Source organism: Lolium rigidum, chromosome 5, assembly GCF_022539505.1.
Source record: "Lolium rigidum isolate FL_2022 chromosome 5, APGP_CSIRO_Lrig_0.1, whole genome shotgun sequence".
NCBI lineage: Eukaryota > Viridiplantae > Streptophyta > Magnoliopsida > Poales > Poaceae > Lolium > Lolium rigidum.
In genome coordinates this window covers 134,562,287-134,585,285 of record NC_061512.1, presented here as the reverse complement: position 1 = coordinate 134,585,285, position 22,999 = coordinate 134,562,287, and the positions used below count along the sequence as shown (strand labels likewise).

Here is a 22,999-nt window from a genome sequence, read left to right as displayed (position 1 = left end):
GAAACATGAGCCCCCGTTGGTATATCGATGCAGGAGGGATCGCAGGATCTCAGAGTTTAAGGCTGTGGTTAGATTTATCTTAATTACTTTCTTGTAGTTGCGGATGCTTGCAAGGGGTATAATCACAAGTATGTATTAGTCCTAGGAAGGGCGGTGACATAGGCATCCCAAATGGGCCTGCCGAAGATCGTACCCGGGGTTTACTGAAGGCCCATTACCCGAAGAATAAGAAGATTCGGAAGCCCAATATATTATTAAGGAAAGCTAGAGTTGTAATAGAAAGTCTTATTTGTAATCTTACGGGATGAGTTAGAAACCTTCCCGGACTTTGTAACTTGTACAGCACGAATCCCTCGGCTCCGCTTCCTATATAAGGGGGAGTCGAGGGACGCAGAGATCATCGAATCATTGTTTCTAAAACCCTAGCTTTCATATTCGTCGAGTACTTTTCGGCTGAAACCTTCGAGATCTACTTGCCCTCTACATCCAACTAAACCCTAGTCTACAATCCGTAGGCATTGACAAGTTAATACCTTGTCAATTGGCGCCGTCTGTGGGATCTAGAGGCGACAAGGAGCTGATCTCGATGGCACGTTCAAGATCGTCGACTTCATCGGTAGCAAGCAACATCATGGAGAGAGGTAAACAGATCGAAACTGGTCTCGTTGATTTTATTCCTCACCCGCCCTCCTGTTTGGATGCATATGCGTATCTGGAGGAGCCCATGAAGATGACGTTTGGAAAATTCCACTTCCACGTCGAGAATTTAGGATCGTATCGTCTCGAAGTTCCGATTTCGTCGGGATTATCGGCGGATGGTCTTGACTTCTCAAACTCAGTATCATCCGTCGAGACAAGCGACAAGGAGATTTCGTCGCCACGCTTCATCGGCAGCAGGGCAAGTGAAAAACTCGCCAAAATCTTCAGCGCATGTCCTTCGAGTCATCGGCGGACTCCTATATAAGCGATGATTCAAGCGACACCAATAGCTTCGACTTCATCGACAAATCCATCTCTATTGGAAAGGTCTTCACCAATCTCTATGATGGTGTCACCGAACCAAGCAAAGCAAAATATCACCAAGTCTATGCCATTGGGGAAGCAAGTCGCGATCAAGAGGAAACATCAGAGGCTTTCGACGATTTGGGAAATCCTTATGTCGATCCCTCAGATCTAAGGAGAGGTTTGGGCACTAAATATGTTGGGCCCACACCACGCGTCAGAGTTCAACTTCCACAAGCAGCCTGGGATAGAGCTGCGAAAGCTCTAGATGGCTCGAACCAATGGAGACAAGCTGCTACGGTCGAAGAACTGCAAGCTTATCAATATAGACTCGCCGGAGGCTGGAAGAGAGTTGGAAAAACAGACGGTGCTTTGAACGGAAGAAGGGAGGCAGCTTCCGCATCAAGCAGGCGACGAGCGGAATTAAGTCGACACTCAGAAACTTCGGGAGATAGTCACAGAGAAGCTCGGAGGAGAGCAAGATCTCGGCTGCAAAATATACCAGAAGCTGAAAGAGAAACTCTAGTCCAAAACCTCGATATGTCCTTTATGTCAATCGACACGAGGGGGAATATTATCCCAAAAACACCGGAAGCAGGGTACATGGCGACACAAGCCTTCATCTTAGCGTCCAGGCCACCTCCCGGAGATCCAAGGGAAGCGCTGTACAACATGGCCATGGCAGGATGTGGAGCCATGGGAGCAGCTGTCGGGACCCCGGACTAGCTGTCCGAAATACCCTGTTATGTATACAGTTCACGTTCCCATGATCAGTGTGCCGTGAACACATAACCGAACTGATATCAAATTACATCATCCTTTACAAAACGGAATAAGAAAATTACAATAAAGTCACATGACCCATCTTTACAAGATAGCCTCGAAGGGCCTATTCTAATCACCAGAGTAGCAGAATCACTTCAGCAGCGTAGAGCCCAAGTCATCTGCCTTAACCCTACGAGCAGCGCGGTCGGGAAGACGTTCCTAGCTCGCATAGACGTCGTCAACTCCTTCTTCATTGGTCGAAGTCCTCCAGTGTCTGGCCAAGTAAATAGCCGAGGGACAAAGCCGTGAGTACATTTGAATTGTACTCGCAAACCATCAAGAAGGTGATAACAATTCTAACTAAAGAAGACAAGAGAGGAAGAATAGTTTCTCCGGTGGATATAGCATGTGAAAGAGAATCGGTTTCTCTTGTGGATATAGCATGTGAAAGAGAATCGGTTTCTCTTGTGGATATAGCATCCCACATCACGGTTGAAGGGGACACTAAGAAAGTCCTATGACATCTCTATATCTTTGTTAAAGCAGAGTTCCTCTACATGAAACACTAGGAAGGGTCACCCTCTTTTGTTTCATTTTCCTCGACCATCTCCACATGGTCGGCACACCATCTTTCCCGTACCCTTCCGGTACTTCCAACACACATTTCCTTTGGAAAACATTTTCAAAACCAAAACTCGACACGGCTACGTAACGGCCATCCCAACCGTCCATGACCGCGGACGCGGCTATTCGAATAGTTTTGACTCTGCAGAGTTTGCACACTTTCACCACAACTATCCAGATACCTATCGTGTGGGCATCATCCCCGCATAACGACATATGCCACGACGGATACCCGGACATAACCTTTCGCCCATTCGACTTAACACGAGGTCCTACCCTATGGAGTATGTACCTCCCCGGCACCGTGGCAGCTCACCTCCTCTAGAGCGTGGCTCCACCGCCAAGCCGGGAGACCCATAGTGTCTTCCGGACGGGTCAGCCCCGAAGGCCTCCCGTTATACTATTGTCCCAACCATGACAACCCGGACTCGGGGGTAACCGTACCCTTGTATAGTTGTGCGGTGCCTCATGCTAAGAAGAACAAACGTCAAGTTAAGCCCCGTGCCCACGTTGGAGTAGCTATGGTTGCGTTTGTTTAGTTGTTCCGGGCGAATACAAAGAACCATGTGTCGTTTTTCTCAAAAACCCAAGTCACACACACCTTCCTCTTTCCAACCATCTTTGTCAAGATCCTTTCCTTTCATAAACCATATGCTTGGGTAAGATTGCCTCACCCAAGGTTTTCATAAACATTTACAACAAGGTAAACCTTGAGGGGTTCCCAACCTAAAGTTTTATGTAAGAGCTAAGATACAATGATGGCACGATGCTAGCCATCATACCACTAAGGAGATGATAGTTGAGGTGTCAAGGGGATCATACATACTTAGAATAAGCATGCATAGGGACAACATAAGTAGAATGATTCAACAAGGGTCATAATGTTAATCATCATACCCCTAAGAAGGTGATAAAAATAGGTGGTCAAGGGGGCATACGTGCTCAGGGTAAGCATGCATAGCAACAAGGGGATCAACATACTTGAGAGTAAGTATGCATAACATCAACAAGAGGGAATGATGCTAACCATCATACCTCTAAGGGGTGCAAGAAGGATGTCAAGAGGTCGACACACTCAAGGTAGGTGGGCATACCATCACACTTAGAGGGTACACCAAGATAATGGTTATGATCACCATTTCCAAAAAGGGGAAAATGTAGATGGGTGTCAAAGATAATCAACATGCTCACGGTGAACATGCTCCATCAACTTAAGTAGATACCACACAACATAGATCGAGAGGCACGATTAACAACAAAGTAACCACAATATGTGATTCATCAATCAGAGATCAAAAGATGGCTTGCCTGGTTGGCTTGTCCCTGGTCCTCTTCAAATCCTTCTCCAAAATCCTCCCCTTCAATTTCCCCTTCGTTCGTATCTAGCGTCGCAAAAGTAAATAATGCAAACAATCAACACATAGCACAAGAACCAAGGGTTTAGTAAAATAAAAATAAAAATATGCAGGGGAGTTGTTTGACAGTAACAAATCATGGGTTGGTTATTTTTAAAACAAAGTGATGGCAAGGATTTGAATAAACCAAATAGATTTCAAAACTATCATTGCATGTGTCACACATACACCCACTAACAGAGACAAAATTTCATGAACAGAGACTAATTGTATTTTTCCTATATGGACAGTAACAAAGCAGGATTAACACAATTGGATTCATACAAAAATATTAATTTTTCGATTTTAGGAATTTGAAATACTAAACAATAACCAGTGATCATGTTTAAAACATTAAAAATCGTACAAAAATCCTAAAAATATGGGACCAGTGGCATTGGAAAGATAATTTCATTTGTGAACTAATGCAATTTGTTTCACTCGATTTGGGTGTGTAGATCTGGAGTTATTCACTAAAGAAGTTCTCTGGTTTTTGAACCATTAATTAACAGAGAATTTAAATTTCAGGCGGGCGGGAAAAATCTGGGCCGCGCAGTTTTGAGACGTGGGCCGGCCCAGGAGACATCTCCAGGTGGAGGTGAGGGAAGAAAGAAAAAAAAGAAAAAGAAAGGGAAGAGAGGGGCCCGGGTGGGCCAGGTGCATGGGCCGACGTGGATAAGTGGCCACGCAGCCCTCCCTCGATCGGGAGGATCGGCTCGAGGCCGTCGTCTTCACGACGCCTCACAGAGACGTGAGCGACGGACGGGATAGGGCTCACCGGCGGCTGGCGGGGCGATGGAGAGGTCGGGGCGGGGTTGTGGCGCGCCGGGGCGGCCGTAGGGCTCGCGTCCAGGGGCTCCTCCTCCTGCAGCATCCTTGCCCCGGCGGGTCTTCCTCCGCAGACGTCCCCGGACGGACGGCGACGGCGGTTCTCACCGGTGGACCTGGGCGGCGAAAGAAAAGAGGCGGGTTAAGACCAGAAGAAGATGGCGAGCAAGGTTGTTCTGCGAGGGAGAGGCTAGGACGTCGAGGGCAGGCTCCATCTGCCCGTCATCGTTACGGTGACCACGCCGGCAAGAGCTTCTCCAACGAGCAGCGGCCAGGGGAGCGTCTCGACGCGTTTTGCAGGAGCTCTGGGAGGTGGAGAGGGTTGCTGTGAGTGGGAAAGAGAGTGGTGGGAGTGAGCGGAGAGGGCCGGGGGTTCCCTTTTATAGCCGAGCACCGGCTCATGGTGGACATGGTGCGGGTAGTGAGGACGCGCCGGGGACGAACGTGGTTGGATGGGCGAACGGTGCTATTATGTAGAGCATCCAGAGCTGGATTCAGTGCAGCTGGAATCAAGGAAAAATGTGGGCTAGTTTGCTTGAAACGAGGTGATGTTAGGGACAGGACGTAGGTGTTTGATACATATAGATGGAAGGAGAAGGCACGCCGGGGAGAGACGATTAGTGCATTGAGGTCCAAGAGCTATACCTATGCAGCCTAGAGCTTTTCGTGGCCAAGGGTGTACTGCTTCTCTCGGAACGCGGGAGCATGCCCAGACGGGGTGATCACTGAGGTGGCGAGCTCGTCCGAGCCAGAAGGAGAGAAGAACTTGCCTCGGGACCATGCCCATTGGACAGTGGGGAGACAGAGAACCTTCATGGCGCAGCCTCGCTGGCTGGGGTTCTCGCTGCTATGCTGACCACGATTGTGGTGATCAACAGGTTGGCGAGGTCGGGTGGGATGATGGGGACCATTGGGGCTCGGGGGAAAGGCATCCAGGGACTCCAGGAATCATGGGAGAGAGGCTAGACACGGGTAAGGGTGCAGGGGTGTAGGTCTAGGACGTTTGGGTCAAGGCCTATGCCACTTAATGGCATTGGGAAGGAGGAGGAGAGCCATGATGGTGGAGGGGCATAGGGCTCACCTAGGGTTGCAGGTTGGAGGGGTAGGGATGCAGGGGTGTGGCTTCCCAAGGTTTTACTAAGAGAGGAGGGAGGGAGAGAGAATAAGAGAGAGGTAGTGCATGGAGAGATGGCATGGCATGGCCGGCCACTCTCTCTAGTGCCATGAAAAGGTGGTTCACCACTTGATCACTAGGATAAGGTAGGTTAAATCAAAATAGATGGTGGGGTGAAGGCTAGAGAAATCCTAAGGAGAAAAGTGATGGAATTGGGAAATAATGCCATAGTTGATCAAATGATAAAAATTCACAAAGCTATGGAGGTGATTGATGTTACATGGATCAGAGAGGTACACATGATATTTCAAAAGCTTCCATTTAACTTTGAGAGAATAAATTCGAAAGGTTTTGATAAAACTAGAAGTAGTTTTATGGTAAGAATTAGTGAAGAATCTTAAATAGGAGTTTGGAAAATTTATTAAAAGAAGGTAAGAATAAATTTTGGAAATAAAACCTCAAGGGTAAATGAGTTCTCCATAATGAAACAATCACTTCCACACTTGGTTTGTGAAGAAGAAAAAAAAATTTGGGAATAAAGAAGAACAAAGATAAAAGAGGAAAATGGGATCTAGTGGTGCAACATTTGATAGGGCATAAGATGAAGTTAAATAAATGGGTTGCAAAGGTAGAATGGGACATGCAAGACGTGGAAGTTGTAGAGGGTGTTGCATATATGAGATCCATGCATTGAGGTTACTAATAACAGTTGTGGGCACTTAGATATCAACCGCCAAAGTTTGAACTTTTTAAGCCTGCCAAAACAGATTTTTGACCTGGCCTCAAGACAGACAAGTATAAATGAGTATAAGAGGGATATGGTTCAAGGCAAGGACATGGTTGGGAAGTGCTCATGACAAGGTAGGTCTAGGACCAAGTGCATTGCCTTGGATGGCAAGGGGTAGCTTAACCCAGGGGTTCCAAAATGGAACCTGGAAACAGATTTAGGACTTAGCCAAATTCAGTGATGTGTTAGGGGTTTTGACTAGAGTGTAAGAGATGGATGTAGAAAGGGGGTAGATGATCCAAAGAATTTGAAACAATGATGGGCTTGAGCTAGATTGTACTAGAAAGATGAATTTTAAGTAGGTACACCCATGTTGCCATAAGTGAAAAGGTTTGAAGGAAAAGTGTTTTGTTAGGTGAGTTGCCTGCTTTACCACTAGAGGTGTTGTTCTTTGGGGTAGCTCAAGACAAAACCCAACAAGCAGATCAAGACAATTTATCTACCAACATATCAGAGCAATTCATTACAACAAACAGATCAAGGCAATTCATCTAATTAGTTTATAGAAAAAGTTTTTGTTCCCCCTAATTTTTGCACTAAGGACAACTAAACAAGGTTGCAAAAGTTGGGGTGTTACAGCAGCGTTCACAGCCACACCTCCCGAAGGAACTGCAAGGCAAAATAGTCCGAGACCTACCGCAGCAGTGCAAGATCCACCAAGAGCAAGTGGAGCCAGGGACACAACAACTCAAGCCAGAGTTGATAGAGCACGACAAGAAAGAAGGGAACGTCGGCATTCACCAGAACTTGCTGAAGAGGACATGTGTGGACTCCCATGCTTCACACGACGGGTCCGAAAAACTCGAGTTCCATCAGGATTCAAGCTACCCGATAGTTTCAAGAAATTCGATGGCCTGCAAGACCACGAGGATTAGCTTGTGGATTACCTCGAGACGATGAAATTGATAGGCGGGACCAGAGCAATAGCCATGCGAGCATCCAGATACATCTGAGCGGAGCCGCCAGATCATGGATAAAAAAGCTTCTCCCAGGTTCCGTCGACAGTTGGGAAAGTTTCGAGGATGTGTTTATCAAGAATTTCCGGTCAACCTGCAAGAAACCTGCGACACTAGAGGAGTTAAGGTCATGTCGACAAAAGCATGATGAATCAATGAGGAAGTACATTCAAAGGTGGAACATCATTAAAAACTCGGCAGAAAATATATCTGACGAAAGAGCGATAGATGCATTTGTTGCGAGGAGTTCGACGAGGAGATTTCGTGGAGGACTTGGGGAGGACAAACCCAAGAACAGTATCAGCTTTAATGGAGATAGCAAACAGATGGGCAGATGGTGAAGATGCGGTACATAACAAACGACATAGGTCCCCAGAGGAAGATCGCAGTCGAAATTTTCAAAATAGACGCCGATTTCTCCGTCAATTTTCAAGTTACGATGCACCTGGCCAAATATCGGCTGGCTTTCGGGGAAACAATGGAGGAAACAGTAGAGATGACTACCAGAGAAGCAACACACAGCAAGGTGACAATAGAGATAACAGGCAAAATAGCGGGTCAAGGTTCCAGAGACCTTTTGTGTCCCCCGAGGAGATGATGAACGGGCCATGTCAGATGCATTTCTTTCTCGACAGCAATGGAAAAAGACAGTCGGGACACTTGCAAAAAGATTGTCAAAATTTCCAGGCAATGTTAAGATGGGCGGGACATGCAAATGCTCAGGCAGCACATAGAAATCCTCAAGGACCCAGGAGTAACTCAACGTTGGGGAAGTTACGGTGCGTGCGCCAGAAAAAGCGGAGGACGTGTGTCCCCCACTTGCACGACGTGTCAAGATAGTGGATCAATTGGGCCCGCAAGGCAGCGGGAGAAAAACTTCTCGCGATTTTTGGACTTACAATCGTGGCTATCGTCAGCAATAACGTCACCTTGGCAGAAAGAAAAATTCAACTCAACAGCTGCATCAAAAGGCGACATGCAAAAATATTGGAGAGCCTTTGATCAAATACAAGTTTTTGGTCAAATGCTCGGGGGCTACTTTGGAAAAATGAAAAGATCAAGAAAGAAAAAATAGAAATGGCGTGAGCCTATGATCAAATACAAATATTTGTTCATAGCCTCGGGGGCTACTCCCATCGGGAGCGCTGTTCGCGCACCCGAGAAATTATAAAACTTCGGGAGAGAAAGAAAATAGAGCGGCATAAAGTGTGGAGCCTACAACCAAGCACAAGTCCTTGGCTGTAGCCTCGGGGGCTACTCCCATCGGGAACGCTGTTCGCGTGCCCGATGAAATTATAAAAAAAAAGGAAGACAGAATGAAAAGAAGAAAATAGAAAAGCAAAAAGAATATATTTCGAGTTATAAATAACTCTGCATATACTCCCATCGGGAGAGCAATATAAGTCATCTTTGACTCAATAAAATGTGCCATTCCATCAGCCGAATAAGCACTCGACAATATATTCTCGAACGCCGAAGTTGCGATCAATTTCCGAATGTCGCAAAACTTTGCGAAGGTAAGACCCCGGATCTATTACGTGAGGCGTGGCGCCGTCTCGACGTCGGTTTGCTACTTTTATCCGTATCAACGGATACGAAGAAAAATCCTAACGGACGCGTTAGGTACCCGATAAATATAGCTGGGACTCGACGGAATGGTAAGACCTTAAGCGGCACTGTCGAAGTTTACACCGGTATCCCGAAATCATGTCCGGGGACGTGATTTTGAAGTAGGTTTTGCGGATTGCCACTAGAGCGGTTAACTAGTACACGATCCGTCGGATGAACTAGCCCCAACTACCATTATCCCTGTAGAATATAGAAATTTATATGAAGAAATATAGAAAAGTTTAAGTTGTCGAGTAAAAATAAACGGTGGAGATTTTCCCTGACTCTACGATTCAAGCAAAATCTCGGGGGCTACTGACATAGGCATCCCAAATGGGCCTGCCGAAGATCGTACCCGGGGTTTACTGAAGGTCCATTACCCGAAGAATAAGAAGATTCGGAAGCCCAAGATATTATTAAGGAAAGCTAGAGTTGTAGTAGAAAGTCTTATTTGTAATCTTACGGGATGAGTTAGAAACCTTCCCGGACTTTGTAACTTGTACAGCACGAATCCCTCGGCTCGCCTCCTATATAAGGGGGAGTCGAGGGACGCGAAAGATCATCGAATCATTGTTTCTAAAACCCTAGCTTTCATATTCGTCGAGTACTTTTCGGCTGAAACCTTCGAGATCTACTTGCCCTCTACATCCAACTAAACCCTAGTCTACAATCCGTAGGCATTGACAAGTTAATACCTTGTCGGGCGGTACATTAGCATAGGTTCACCCACACAACACTTATCAAAACAATGAAGATTAATTAGCCGTATGTAGCGAAAGCACTAGACTAAAATCCCGTGTGTCCTCGAGAACGTTTGGTCATTATAAGTAAACAAACCGGCTTGTCCTTTGTGCTAAAAAGGATTGGGCCACTCACTTGCAATTGTTACTCTCGCACTTTACTTACTCGTACTTTATTCATCTGTTACATCAAAACCCCCGAATACTTGTACGTGAGCATTTACGGTGAATCCTTCATCGAAGCTGCTTGTCAACACCTTCGCTCCTCGTTGGGATCGACATTCTTACTTATCGAAGATACTGCGATACACCCCCTATACTTGTGGGTCTCAACTATACATGCCACCTTGCGAGGGTAATTGACGAGAAGAAGGATGAAAAGGCTAAGAAGAAGAAGGATGACAAGGCTAAGGAGAAGGATATTGCTAGCACGAGCAAATCATCAGCTAGAAGTGCAGCGAGAAGAAGTCAAGTTCAACAAGTGCACCCCTCAAGGCCAAGCAAACGACAAAATGCAAAAAAAGAAAGGAAGTTCCCCTGCTCGGAGATCAGCCCAAACAATCGATCCCAGCACTCAAAGTGTTTAATGTTTCCAAGGTGTACCAGGAACATGGTGGTTTCGATATGGAAGAAGCTGCAAAGCTAGCGGCTGCCTGTTCAATTACCGTGGAGGAATTGCTGTCTGCCGAGCAGATCTTGCACTACCCACTTGCTGATATAGCTCCTAAATTTGTCTACGGGGCCGACTTGGTCAGCGAGAGCAGCTGCATAAACTGCCAACACATATGCGGAATTTGCATCAGTGGTACCTTGATGCATGCAAGGAGAACATAAGGTACATCGTGGCGAATATAACATGGGAATATTACTACCGAAAGGAGGAGATCCATATTGAGATGAATGAACTCTGGCGGTTATTCAATTTAGAAGCCCTCGACAAATCTCTCATGAGTTGTTATTGCTTGTAAGTTGTTAACTACATATAAGTTCATTTCATTCGAGTTCATGTTCGTTTTCATTGCATATACTCATTATCTTATGTGTTCTCTTATGCGGACTGAAAGATCAGTGAATGCAAAAGTAATAATATTATCAATATTGGGTTTGTTGACCCAGATAAAGTACATGTTGAAACGGTAAAGCATAAAGGCGAAGAAACGGGGGGAAACCTACTAAGGTTTTCGGGGGAGCAACATTTCTGTGATTCAATACTGTTTCCTTACAACTACGAGTGAGAGTCTTAATGATCTTTTATGCACATTCAATTTTTCTTACTCGATGTTAAGTGTAATTCCTGACGTATATACATAACATGTGCAGCTTTCACTGAATTCTACTAGACATTCAAGTTGATAAGGGAATAGTTGAAGTAAGGGACCCAATGAGTAGAGGCGTGGACGGGTTCCGCGAACTGCAGAAGTTGCTCCAAGTGTAATTTCCTTCATGCCGCGCTATATCTTTCGTGAGATATCAATTAATTATCCACTCATTCAATCATTCTTTTGCCTGGCAGGGCTTGGAGAGCTTTCAGGAACCATAATAAGGGTACCTGGGAAGAGAGGCTAACATTTACTCCTGTACCGTGCGCCCGGCAGCCACAAGGGACGAATCTATGTGGATACTACGTTTGCGAGTCCATTCGCATGTTAACCACTGAGAAGCGAGAACAATAATAAATTCAACGTAAGCAATAACATTCACAACTTTATTTATTATCGTCAATATTTCGTTATCAAGATTGATATAGTCATACACATCTCATTTTCGTATATAGGTCGACTTCATGCGGGACACACTCCAACCAAAGGAACACCTACCAGAAATTGCGGTGGAACTGGCGGGATTTTTGGTTAGAGAAGTAATAGAAAACAACGGCTTGTTTAGTCCAAATAGACGCTCTCCCTCCAAATAGACGGTCTTTAGTACCGGTAGTCGTGAGCTCCATGTATATATATATGTAAGGGGAATCTACGAATATGTAAGGGGAATCGACTTTTCGTTCCAATATTTGTTTGATGATCTATATATGAATGAACGTGTACCACTTCTAGTAGCGTACAAATATATGCAACTTTTATTTTCGAATGAAAAAATAAAATAAAAGGGGGTCGGTGGCGGGGGGGTGCTGCACCCCTCAAACCCTAAAGCAGCAGCGTTGTGCGCGCGCCACGTAGAGGGCCTTTTGTCGCGGGTGGTAATACCGTCCCCTGCGCGTCCCGCGCTGCCACGTGGTGGACTATATGTCGCGGGTGGTAAGCGACCCGCGACAAAAGAAAAACCTTTTATCGCGCCTTCCTTGTCGCGGATGGCCGTCCGCGACAGAAGCCCTTACCACCCGCCACAAAAGCCATGTTTTCCACTAGTGTACTACCAAATACCGCCATAGTTCAGCCTCTTAGTGCAGGCCCAACCAAACTTTCGTGCACGAGCACCCCGTCCCCTTCCTAGCCTGACCCCATCCCAATCCCATTCCCACTTCCTAGCGAGTAGCGACCCAGCCGCCTGAGGCGATCTCGATGTGGACCTACGAAGCTCCGACTCGTCGCAGCGTCATGGAGAAGGCTCGCGTCGCCGCCGCTCGCCTGGTTAACCTCCTCTACCTCCAAACACAGGCAGCCCGGCAGTCATAGCGCGGGGCGGCGCGCAGGACCTCATCGCCTCCAAGGCTCCGACTCGGCGACTCCGGCTGTCGCCGCCGCTACACTCTCCAGCAGCAACCCCGCGCAGCGCACGACCCTCTGCTTCCCCGCGCAGAGCAGACGACCCTCTGATCTCGGCCCTCGTCGTCAGCGGTAACCCCGTACTCAACTGTTGAAGGACCTGATGATCATCTTGATTATCTGCACACCGACATTACCATCCCCACCTGCTGGTCATGAACGTTCATTTTGCACACTGCTGTTGCTTACTCTTGATTACAACAGACTAGTTGTTGTTTTTTTAGACAAACAGCCTCAAAGCCCTGCTTTATGAGAAATCATAAAAGAGTTATTACAAAGCATCTTTTCAGCTCTGGGATCGTTGCTAGAAACAAGGATCACAACACACACCTCACATCACTAGCCATTGCTAGATGCTCAAGCCTTTGTGTCAATCTCCCTTTGTGTCATTTTAGCCATTGCTAGATGCTCAAGCCTTTAGCTACTGTCATCACTTGGGGCTGCAACATGATCAAGTGGTTGCTTTTTCAACACGTGCGATGGCCTGATGGGTACAATGAGGCACCATTACTTTTTCCTCTGTCCGGACCGTTAGGTTGTTTAAGCTATATACAAGCAGTGCGGATTGTTTTCTTTTACTGGCGTCTTCAACAAGATTATGATGTTGTTACTGCTTTGTCTTACAGAAAATGCTGTCCTTACAAATCCTTCGGGCATTTGTATTGTTTTTATTCGGTGCCACTTAATTTGCTCTGTCAAGCGATCCGGGTCTACTGATTGATTGCTAAGCACATCATATCAACTGTAACTGAGGCCTACCGAAGAGATGACATGGATATATCAATGGCACAATGAATCGTGAATGGATGCCGGTAGCGAACCTAGATATTCCATGGATATATGAAGCAACCATAAAGAAAAAGAAATGTGGTGCCATAAAGATTATGATAGTTGACACATTTAGATTTAGATAGTGAAGGCGAATAAAGGAACCATAAAGCAAAAGAAATGATAGTGAAGTTAGGCGAATAAGTGAAACTACTGATTTACTACCTAAGCCTTAGCTTTCTAAAAAGGCTTATTTTTTAAAAAAAAAGCTTATATTTCAAAACGGAGGTATTATTATGTATCAAAATGAACACAGACCGAAGCGATTAAATTGTATCAGAGTTCAGGAAATTAAGAGACTATTACGAATGTCGAGTCCTTTTTTTAAGAGAAAAGGAAGTGGTTTCTTGCTTTCAGCCGTTCCATACTTAATTACATTGTCTATTTGTCCGGTTTTCTCTAAGGAGAACCATAGGCCACGTATGAAAAATCAATAATTAGTTAGCCATTACATGCTCGCCACCTAAACTGGGTATCTACTGGGACAGAGACAGCAGCAGCACAAGCGTGTCCATTTAAGGTGTAGCCATGAGCTTCCAGGAGACACAAAAACAGAGCCAATTCCTATCCTAGCCATGGAGTCTTCCAAAATACTTGCCACGATACTCATGATGGCCACCGCCACGGCACTTGCCTTGGAAGCCGCGGTTCTGCCATCGCTTGAAAGACAAGCAAGAGCGCTCCTCTCTTGGAAAACCACACTCAGTAAGGAAAGCCAAGACAACTTAAAATCCTGGCGAAACATGTCATCAACGCCATGTACTTGGCGTGGCATCGGTTGCGCAACATGGCAACACCGGCCAGTGATCACCAGCGTCTCTCTACGCGGGATGCGGCTGAGAGGGACGCTTGAGTCCCTCGACTTCTCATCCTTTAGCACCTTGACGACACTCGACCTCTCGCACAACCATCTTGCTGGGAGAATTCCCTTGAGTGTGGTGCATCTTCAAGATCTCCATGCTCTGCTTCTGCACGACAATCAGATACGAGGCTCAATTCCCCCTGCTTTATCAAACCTTACAAATCTCACAACCCTGGGCCTCTCCAATAATAAGCTTGTATGATCGGTTCCTCCAGAAATTGGAAATCTAGCTAGGCTGAAAGAGCTCAACCTTAGTGTGAACCAACTAGTAGATTATATTCCAACTAGTATAGGAAACTTAACACAGCTAACTACTCTGCATCTTTATACTAACAAGTTCATTGGATCCATCCCTCAAGAGATAAGTAATTTGGTAAACCTGGAGGATTTGGAACTCGGACTGAGCCAACTTACAGGTTCCATCCCGACAAACTTGGGAAATTTGACTAAACTCACCATCTTGGTTCTCAGGGGTAACAGCTTGTCTGGCCACATCCCTCAAGAACTAGGTCGTTTGATAAACATTGAGATCTTGGAGCTTAGTGAAAACATACTAACAGGCCCCATTCCAAATACCTTTGGGAATCTGACAAAACTCACCACCTTGTATCTCTGGGGTAACAACTTCTCTGGCCACATCCCTCAAGAACTAGGTCGTCTGATAAACTTAGAGGACTTGGAGCTTAGTCTAAACATACTGACAGGTCCCGTCCCAAACAGCCTAGGGAATTTGACCAAAGTCGCTGCGTTATACCTTTATACAAACCAACTTTCTGGCCACATCCCCCAAGAACTAGGTCGGTTGATAAACTTAGAGGACTTGGAGCTTAGTGAAAACATACTGACAGGTCCCATCCCAAACAGCCTAGGGAATTTGACAAAACTCACCGTGTTATTACTTTATACAAACCAACTTTCCGGCCACATCCCTCAAGAACTAGGTCGTTTGATAAACTTAGAGGACTTGGAGCTTAGCAACAACACACTAACAGGTCACATACCAAATACCTTTGGGAATTTGACAAAACTCGCTGAATTGTACCTTTATACAAACCAACTTTCTGGCCATATTCCTCATGAAATTGGAAAATTAAAGAGTTTGATTGTGTTGGAACTCTCTTTTAACAACCTCTCTGGTATCCTGCCACCCGGTCTTTGCGCTGGAGGCCGGCTACAAAAATTGGCTGCTACAAACAACAACTTGATTGGACCCTTACCTACAAGCTTGCTAAAGTGCACTAGCCTACAAAGGGTTCGCCTCGAGCGAAATCGTCTCGAAGGTGATATCTCCAAAATGGGAGATCATCCGAATCTCATCTACATTGATATCAGTTCAAATAGACTATTCGGCCAACTCTCCAAACGTTGGTGTGCATGCTTCAAACTTACTATGATGCGTGCCTTGGAGAATAGTATTACTGGAGTCATACCACCATGCATAGGACAGTTGCCTCAGTTGGGGATACTCGATGTTTCATTAAATAGACTTGAAGGAAAGATTCCACCAGGAATTGGAAATATAACAGTGATGTTCAATTTAAACCTCAGTAACAACATGTTACAGGGTGGTATACCACAAGAGATCAGATCCTTGAAAAGCTTGGAGTACTTGGACTTATCATCGAACAATCTAACTGGGCCAATAACAGGGTCCATTGAGCATTGTTCCAAGCTCCGCCTCCTGAAGTTGAGCCATAATCACCTCTATGGCATCATTCCTATAGAACTAGGGATGCTAGTATCCCTTCAAGATGTTTTGGATCTAGGTGATAATTCATTTGATGGCATAATACCGAGTCAGTTGGGTGGTCTCAGAATGCTTGAAGCCTTGAATCTATCACACAATTTCTTGAATGGGAGCATCCCACCATCATTTCAGAGCATGATCAGCCTCTTATCTATGGATGTGTCATACAACAAACTTGAAGGACCAGTGCCACAAAGCAGGTTCTTCGAAGAAGCTCCAGTCGGATGGTTCGTGCACAATAACCAACTATGTGGTGTAGTGAGAGGTTTACCCTCCTGTGGAACTACTAGAAGTCATGAACAAGATCAGAAATTCAAAGTTGTTTTATTGACTATAATTTCTGCTCTTGTTTCTTTTCTACTTATCATGGCAGTCGTGATAGTACTGCAATGTAAAAGTACAAAATCAATTGTAAAAAGTGTAGATGAACCACAGCCTAGAAATTTGTTCACAATCTGGAACTTCCACGGACAAGATGTGTACAAAAAAATTGTTGATGCCACAGAAAATTTCAGCGACACCCACTGCATTGGGAATGGAGGTCATGGTTCAGTGTATAGAGCTCAGTTGCCAACAGGGGAGATATTTGCTGTAAAGAAGATTCATATGGTGGAAGATGGTGAGATACTTCATCGCGAAATAGATGCGTTGAGGCATATTCGGCATCGCAGCATTGTGAAGTTATTTGGCTACTGTTCTGCTCCTCGAGGGAGATTTCTTGTGTATGAATACATGGAGAGAGGAAGTTTGGCAGCATCTTTGAAGAGAAAAGAGACTGCAGTTGAATTGGTTTGGGCGAGGAGATTAGATATTATTAGGGATGTTGCTCATGCTTTATCTTACATGCATCATGGTTGCTTTGCGCCCATAGTCCATAGAGATATAAAAAGCAGCAACATTTTGCTTGATGTTGAATTCAGAGCCTCCATCTCTGATTTTGGTATAGCCAAAATACTAGACGTGGATGCGTCAAACTGCACAAGACTTGCCGGAACAAAAGGATACCTTGCCCCAGGTAATATTATATCCTTACATTGGTCCGAAAAATTAATACTTTATGTTGTGTTTACCAAATCTAACTCTCCAATGTTTGGTCTTTCAGAGCTTGCATACACAACAAGGGTGACAGAGAAGTGTGACGTTTATAGTTTTGGAGTTCTGGCTCTAGAGTTGTTTATGGGACATCATCCAGGTGATTTTCTTTCGTCCATGGCCAACAGAAGTACGCAACTCGAGGATTTGCTGGACACCCGGCTCCCCCTTCCTGAAGCTGAGATCGCAAGTGAAATATTTGAAGTGGTCGTGGTTGCTGTTCGGTGCATAGAACCTCCGCCCAACGATGCAAGAAGTAATCAAGGTGTTCTCTACAACTGAAGGACCTGATTATTGTCTTGATTATCTGCACACCGATATTGCCATCCCTCCCTGCTGGTCATGAATGTTCATTTAGTACATTGTTGTTGCTTTCTTTTTATTACAAACTGTGTGTAATACTTCATCTGTATGGTAGTTTGTTCTCTGCTAATATTGTGTACCATTCATAGTTGGTTAGCTATTGCTTCAGAACATTAATGAGCAAATTGCATTTCCATCTGTTAGCTTATCCAATTATTTCGATGTTATTTTTAAACAAGGCAAAATACTTGCCATCTTCATTGATTAAGGAGAAGTTTTCGAAGTGTTACAAAACAAGACTTGACAAAATAGTCAAGCCCAAAAAATAAGCCTACTCTCAAGGCCTTAGCCCCGGGTCTTGTTTTCAGTTTGTTTGTAACAGGGTCTTGTTTCCCCTTTCTTCAGTTTCGTCTGTGTGTGTTTCGCCGTTGCAAACTAGACACAACGTGTTGCTGATCGTGGGATGTGCCGCTGAATTCGCTTGCCCTGATCGTGGGATGGCACGATCGCAAAGGGTGGCGAGCGAGGCTACGATCGATTTCCCGTTTATATGCACAGGATAAGCAATAACAGCTGTTAAGCAGTTTACAGCAAAAACACCTCGAGTTCATCTCTGAATTTGGGATTCCTAAGTGGTAAATAAGATTAGCATAATCGTCTCATTTTGGGTCCTTGTAGCCACTGCAAGATGGATGCACAAGCCTTTAGCTATTCCCACCCATCGCATGAGGCTGCAACCAGATATGTATATATGGAGCTACCTAGAACATATATAAAAGCAGGTGCAGATTATTTCTTTTACTGACACAGTTTCTGGTTTCAGAAGCAGGATCAGGACTGGAAAGAAGAACAAAGACACAGGACTCGATTTTTTTAGTTCTTTGATCCACTTACTATGATAAGAATTTTCGTATGTACTATTTATGAAGTATGGAAAAAGTTCATGACAACCTACAAAGATAAGCTACGTTTAACACAATTAAATGTGGAACACTGTCTATGTATTTCAAGTGTTAATCAGGTGGTCCCCAAGGAAAACATGACATAGGTCGAAATGTAAATAGGTCTAACCTTGATAATTACTATTTTTCTTTCTCTCAACTTTTACAAATTCGCAGGCTCACACTGATCCACGGACAAAAAAAAAAAGAGGAGGCCAAACGGAGTGTGTTATATCATACAAAATAGGTAATGAAGAAGAAACTAAAAGATAAAAACTAAACTACTTATCCTACCCTTTGATGTGGATCCACATTTCAAGTGGATTCCGTGGAGATAATCTCAAGCTCAGCCCACCACAGCGGGTTATTCCTCGGGGTCGTCTGCTCCGGTGACAATCTGATGACACCTTTCATCAGACTTGCAACCTCGTTCATGGATGGCCTCTTCTCTGTATCGCGGTTTATGCACAGCCTCACAACATCACACAGTGCTGCCAAGTCTTCATCAGGCACGGACGATGACGCCCTGAGCATCGGATCAGGCATTGCACTGAGCGGTCTCTTGCCGTCCAGATAGCTCGAAGCCCAGAGGACAAGTAGGCCATGGTCTTCAGAGAACGGCAACCGACCGGAGATTATCTCAAGCAGCAGTATCCCAAACTTGTAGACGATGCTGTCTTGGTCTGTGGTTTGCATCGAGAATTCGGTGTCGGAGAGCTTGGCTGCGTAGTCTTCGGTCAGGTAGATGGATGAGGAGTTCAGTGTTCTTGGGGTAAAAGGAGGGTCTAGTTGGTTCATGTGCTCTAAGCAGTATGTTACTCCCATGATGATGCGGAGCCGAGTAGGCCAGTCCAGGTGTTCTGCTTCTCTAACTGCATACAAAATAGATTAGCGATCATTATAGTCAACTTTCTCTTCTGGACCAAGCAAATAAGATATGAATATAACTTAGGAAACAAGAATCAGATGAGTGTCATTGTTTCTAATACAGACAATGATGTGCAGCTATAACACTCACTGTGCAAATGCTCAAAGAGGGAACCACATGGAGCATACTCAAACACCATCATCCTGGTGAATGGCTCGTCATCACATGCGCAATAACCAAGTAGGTTCATGAAGTTCTTATGGTTCACTTTGGACAGCAGAGAGATCTGAAAGAGGAAGAGTTTGTCATACAGAACAGACAGTAGTACTAGAACAGTACGATGCTATAGATTGAGCATTTTTGTAGTTTTGCTAATGAGCTATACCTTGTTCCTAAATTGTTCCTCAGACCAAGCCAACCATTCTTCGGGAGACTTAACTGGACTGGAGGCAACTGCTATTTCAACTCCACTTGACAGAGTTCCCTTGTACAATGCACAGTCAGATTCAGTACCAATCACATTGCTGAAATTCTCACACGCTGCCTCGAGTTCGGACCTTCCTAAAGAAGGAACACCTGCCCACAAGGTAAAACATTCTCAACATCTCTAAGTTCAATATGTGGCACACGTTTCAGATGATGTAATGTGGCATTTCAGCCATACGCCTCAGGTAATAGGAGACTGACCTGTCACAAAGGCTTTGCTTAGCTGTCCACTCAGCCCGGTAGCCCATGGAATGACGGTGTTATCTTTCTTTCTACGGGAGATTAGATACATGATAGAGGCTATAACCACCAGGCCAAGTGCTCCACCGATGCACAACGCGTAGATAGCCAAATGAGATACAGAAGACTTGGTTTCAGGTTGCGACGGCGAAGGGGAAGGGGACATGGGATGATGGCTGCGATGTCGCTGGTTGGACGCGGATGTTGAGTCTTGCTGCCACCCTGTCTGTAGGAGTTTCCTCAGAGTGGTACTCTGTATGGTTCTGCATAACAAATCAACATAAAATGAAGAGTATGATTGGTAAACTTGTAGTCAGCAGTTAGCACATCGTGATATTCTCGCTTAAATTTTATATAACAGACAGGAAGTTACATATCCCCTAGTACAATAGTTGTTAATTTTGGTGTTTGCCTTTTAACCTATTTTAGTGAAAATGTAATGTATTTTCAAGGGGCTATGATAAGTGACAGGAAGGCATTACCTCTGCTTTTGTTTACTACACACATAACCTTCATTGTTGAACTTGTATTAATACATTTCTATAACGTTATGGAAGTGTGATGTGATGAAAACATTACATTGTGAGAAATCAAAGAGTAACATACTGACATTTCACTGAAATGATTTCACTATAACCTCATTTAGAGAAGTATTACAGATCAAAAATTGTGATGTTTAATTAGTCAAAGTCAAGATTGTCAATTAAACCAAAACAGAGCGAGTATTTTGGTTTTCAACTGCGTGTGACATGCCAGATCTCCTTTAGATGTTATGCTAGTCTAATTCAAAATTTCATATGAAAGCAAACTCTGTATTGTATAGAAGACTGACTTTGTTAAGCATTTTCTGCATGACTGTTGCCCTCCATCAGCTAAAACCTCTGAAATCATGGTACGATCTTGCAGCTCTGCAGAAATTTCAGTTGACACCTTGTTTCCCTCGACTAAGCTGCAAAGGTAGTCACATGGCTTTAGATAATGTATCAGGCACAAGGCACTGCAGAAATTTAATCCTCTAAGGCTCTAATGCTCTGGATGAAATTTAGTGACAGAAGTACTATTTTCCGTAAACCGAAGCAGTTCTCTAATGCTCCGGATCAATATCCATTAAGGTAACATTTGCAGATATTGTCAAAAGAAGGCATCACCAAATGCTCAAAAGTCAAAACCTTGTTTCACACACATAACCTAAATATTCCACAGACTAGATCATAGCTTCCTCTAGAATGACGCGCAGCTGTCCTGCATACATTCGAATAGTCATGGCTTCTTCTAGACACCTTTGACCTATAAATCTCTGATGCTACAAACAAAAAGGACAAAAGCGAGCAATAGCATGTAGCCCCTGAATCAAAAGAGGACTTGGTCCATGAGTAAACTAAATCATGACTCAAGGGGACAAGGCATTTTTGCACCCGGGAGTAGATGCTCCTGTTTTTAAAATGAATTTTAAATGAATTTCAAAATGTCAACAAAATTCGGCAAAAAATGTCGCACGTACATCTTGACTTTCTATATGCTCGCAAAGTCGTTTCATAAAAAAACGATATTGTTTGTGTCGTGTGTAAAAAAGGCAAAATTCAGTGCTAAAAAATAACTCTTATTGAGACATTTCTTTATATTTTTTACACATGACACAAAAAATATCAATTTTCCACTAAAATTGGCGTGCACACCTAAAATGTCGGCATGCATGCACCAAATTTTTGTTCGATTTTTTTAAAACATTTTAAAATGCTTTTTCGAGTGGCATGAGCATATGCACCTGGGATCGAAAGTCTATTTCCGGTATTGTGAATACACACAATATATAACTACCTTAAAATGATTGACATCTTCACAAAAAGCAATAATTACATAATTTGTGACATCTGTCCACCATGAATCTGATCCTACAAGCACGAGAACAGACAAGGTTGACTTACGAGGCCAGTGGTCTGCCATGATCCGAACACCCCAGTTCAAACCAAGGGTAGTGATTCTTTTCTCCTGAATTCGATAAGGATCCACTTGGATCCCCTTGTATTCCTTCTCTGAATCTCGTAGCTCGTCCTGAAGCACCAAGATGGATACAGATGGTTAACCACTAGTTGATCCACTTGAAGACCATCACAGTAATGATCGCATACTAATCACAACCCATGGGAAAAGAAATCTGCCTCACCTTCTTCACCGAGGGAGGCACAAGACCCATGCCTCTGACCCAAAACGAAGGAGAACAGCAAGAACTGAGCCACCCTAGTGCTCCAGGCTTCCATGTCGGAGTAACTCTGCAGGATGGTAGTAAAAGACAGTAAGAGCAGAACGGGAGGCGATAAAAGGAAGGGAAAGATTCCAGCACTTTTATTTTGTACTACCTAAAGCTGAAATCTTTGGCGCGGTGGAAGAAGCACGGGCCGTTCCATGCCGCCTGAAGAAAGGAATCAGAGTAAAGTTGTGTCTCCGCTGCAAGGGTAAGTGGAACAGGAGAGCAAAAAAGTTAGATTTCTGGAAGAGCAACCGAGCTCAAGTAAAGAATCCAGCCTCTCAGTCGCAGATCTGTATCTCGCGAACCAAAGATTCAAGAACCGAAATGTACTCACACAAGGAATAAGACGAAAGCCGTAGCAAGAAAAGTCTATGATGATTGCACCTGTAGACTGGCGAGAGGGAAGGGTCGACGGGAGAAGAGACAGGCAGTGTATTTGGAAGGGAATGAGCTGGGAGAAGACGAGGAAGAGCTCGGAGCTAGGATCACGAAGTCAGTCGTCCAGGACGCGGAATACTGAAATTGGAGTAAACTTTTTGTGGGCGATTCGATTGGAGCCGGATGTCTGTCTGCCAGCCAGCCAGGTAGTATCATGCACACATGGCAGGTGGCATTTCCCCTCCCTTCCCTTCCCTTCCCCGCTTTCCTTTCTGAGCTCTTTTGCCTTTTGCGAGACTCTTGTTTTGCCTGAAATTTCGCAGTGATCTTCGGTGAGTTTCAGGGGAATCGAATCATTATCCACGGGACAATGAACGCTGTATTTACTCCCTCACGTTCACACAAGCTTGGCAGCTATTTTTTCTGTATAAAAAATTGCATAGTAAAACAAATCTGTGATTATGTATT

General features: G+C 44.6%; 2 protein-coding genes and 1 pseudogene across 2 annotated transcripts in view; 1 reads left to right on the top strand and 2 right to left on the bottom strand.

Moving 5' to 3' along the window:
• The window catches only part of LOC124656449 (ferritin-1, chloroplastic-like), a 67,205-nt gene extending 62,546 nt beyond the window's left edge, over positions 1 to 4,659 (bottom strand). Inside the window, exon 1 of the mRNA XM_047195192.1 lies at positions 4,531 to 4,659. Coding sequence (XP_047051148.1) covers positions 4,531 to 4,659 — 129 coding nt within the window. The remainder of the gene's footprint in view (positions 1 to 4,530) is intronic.
• A 9,269-nt stretch (positions 4,660 to 13,928) lies between these two features.
• LOC124652190 lies at positions 13,929 to 17,638 on the top strand (annotated as a pseudogene).
• A 777-nt stretch (positions 17,639 to 18,415) lies between these two features.
• Positions 18,416 to 22,163, bottom strand: LOC124653501 (protein MALE DISCOVERER 2-like). Its single transcript, XM_047192556.1, has 7 exons — positions 22,070 to 22,163; positions 21,831 to 21,957; positions 20,738 to 20,854; positions 19,867 to 20,168; positions 19,565 to 19,755; positions 19,330 to 19,465; positions 18,416 to 19,183 (listed from the first exon to the last, which is right to left on the bottom strand). The coding sequence occupies exons 1-7, from the start codon at positions 22,161 to 22,163 to the stop codon at positions 18,627 to 18,629; spliced, it is 1,524 nt and encodes a 507-aa protein (XP_047048512.1). The 3' UTR covers positions 18,416 to 18,626.
• Between the last annotated feature and the right edge of the window lie 836 nt (positions 22,164 to 22,999).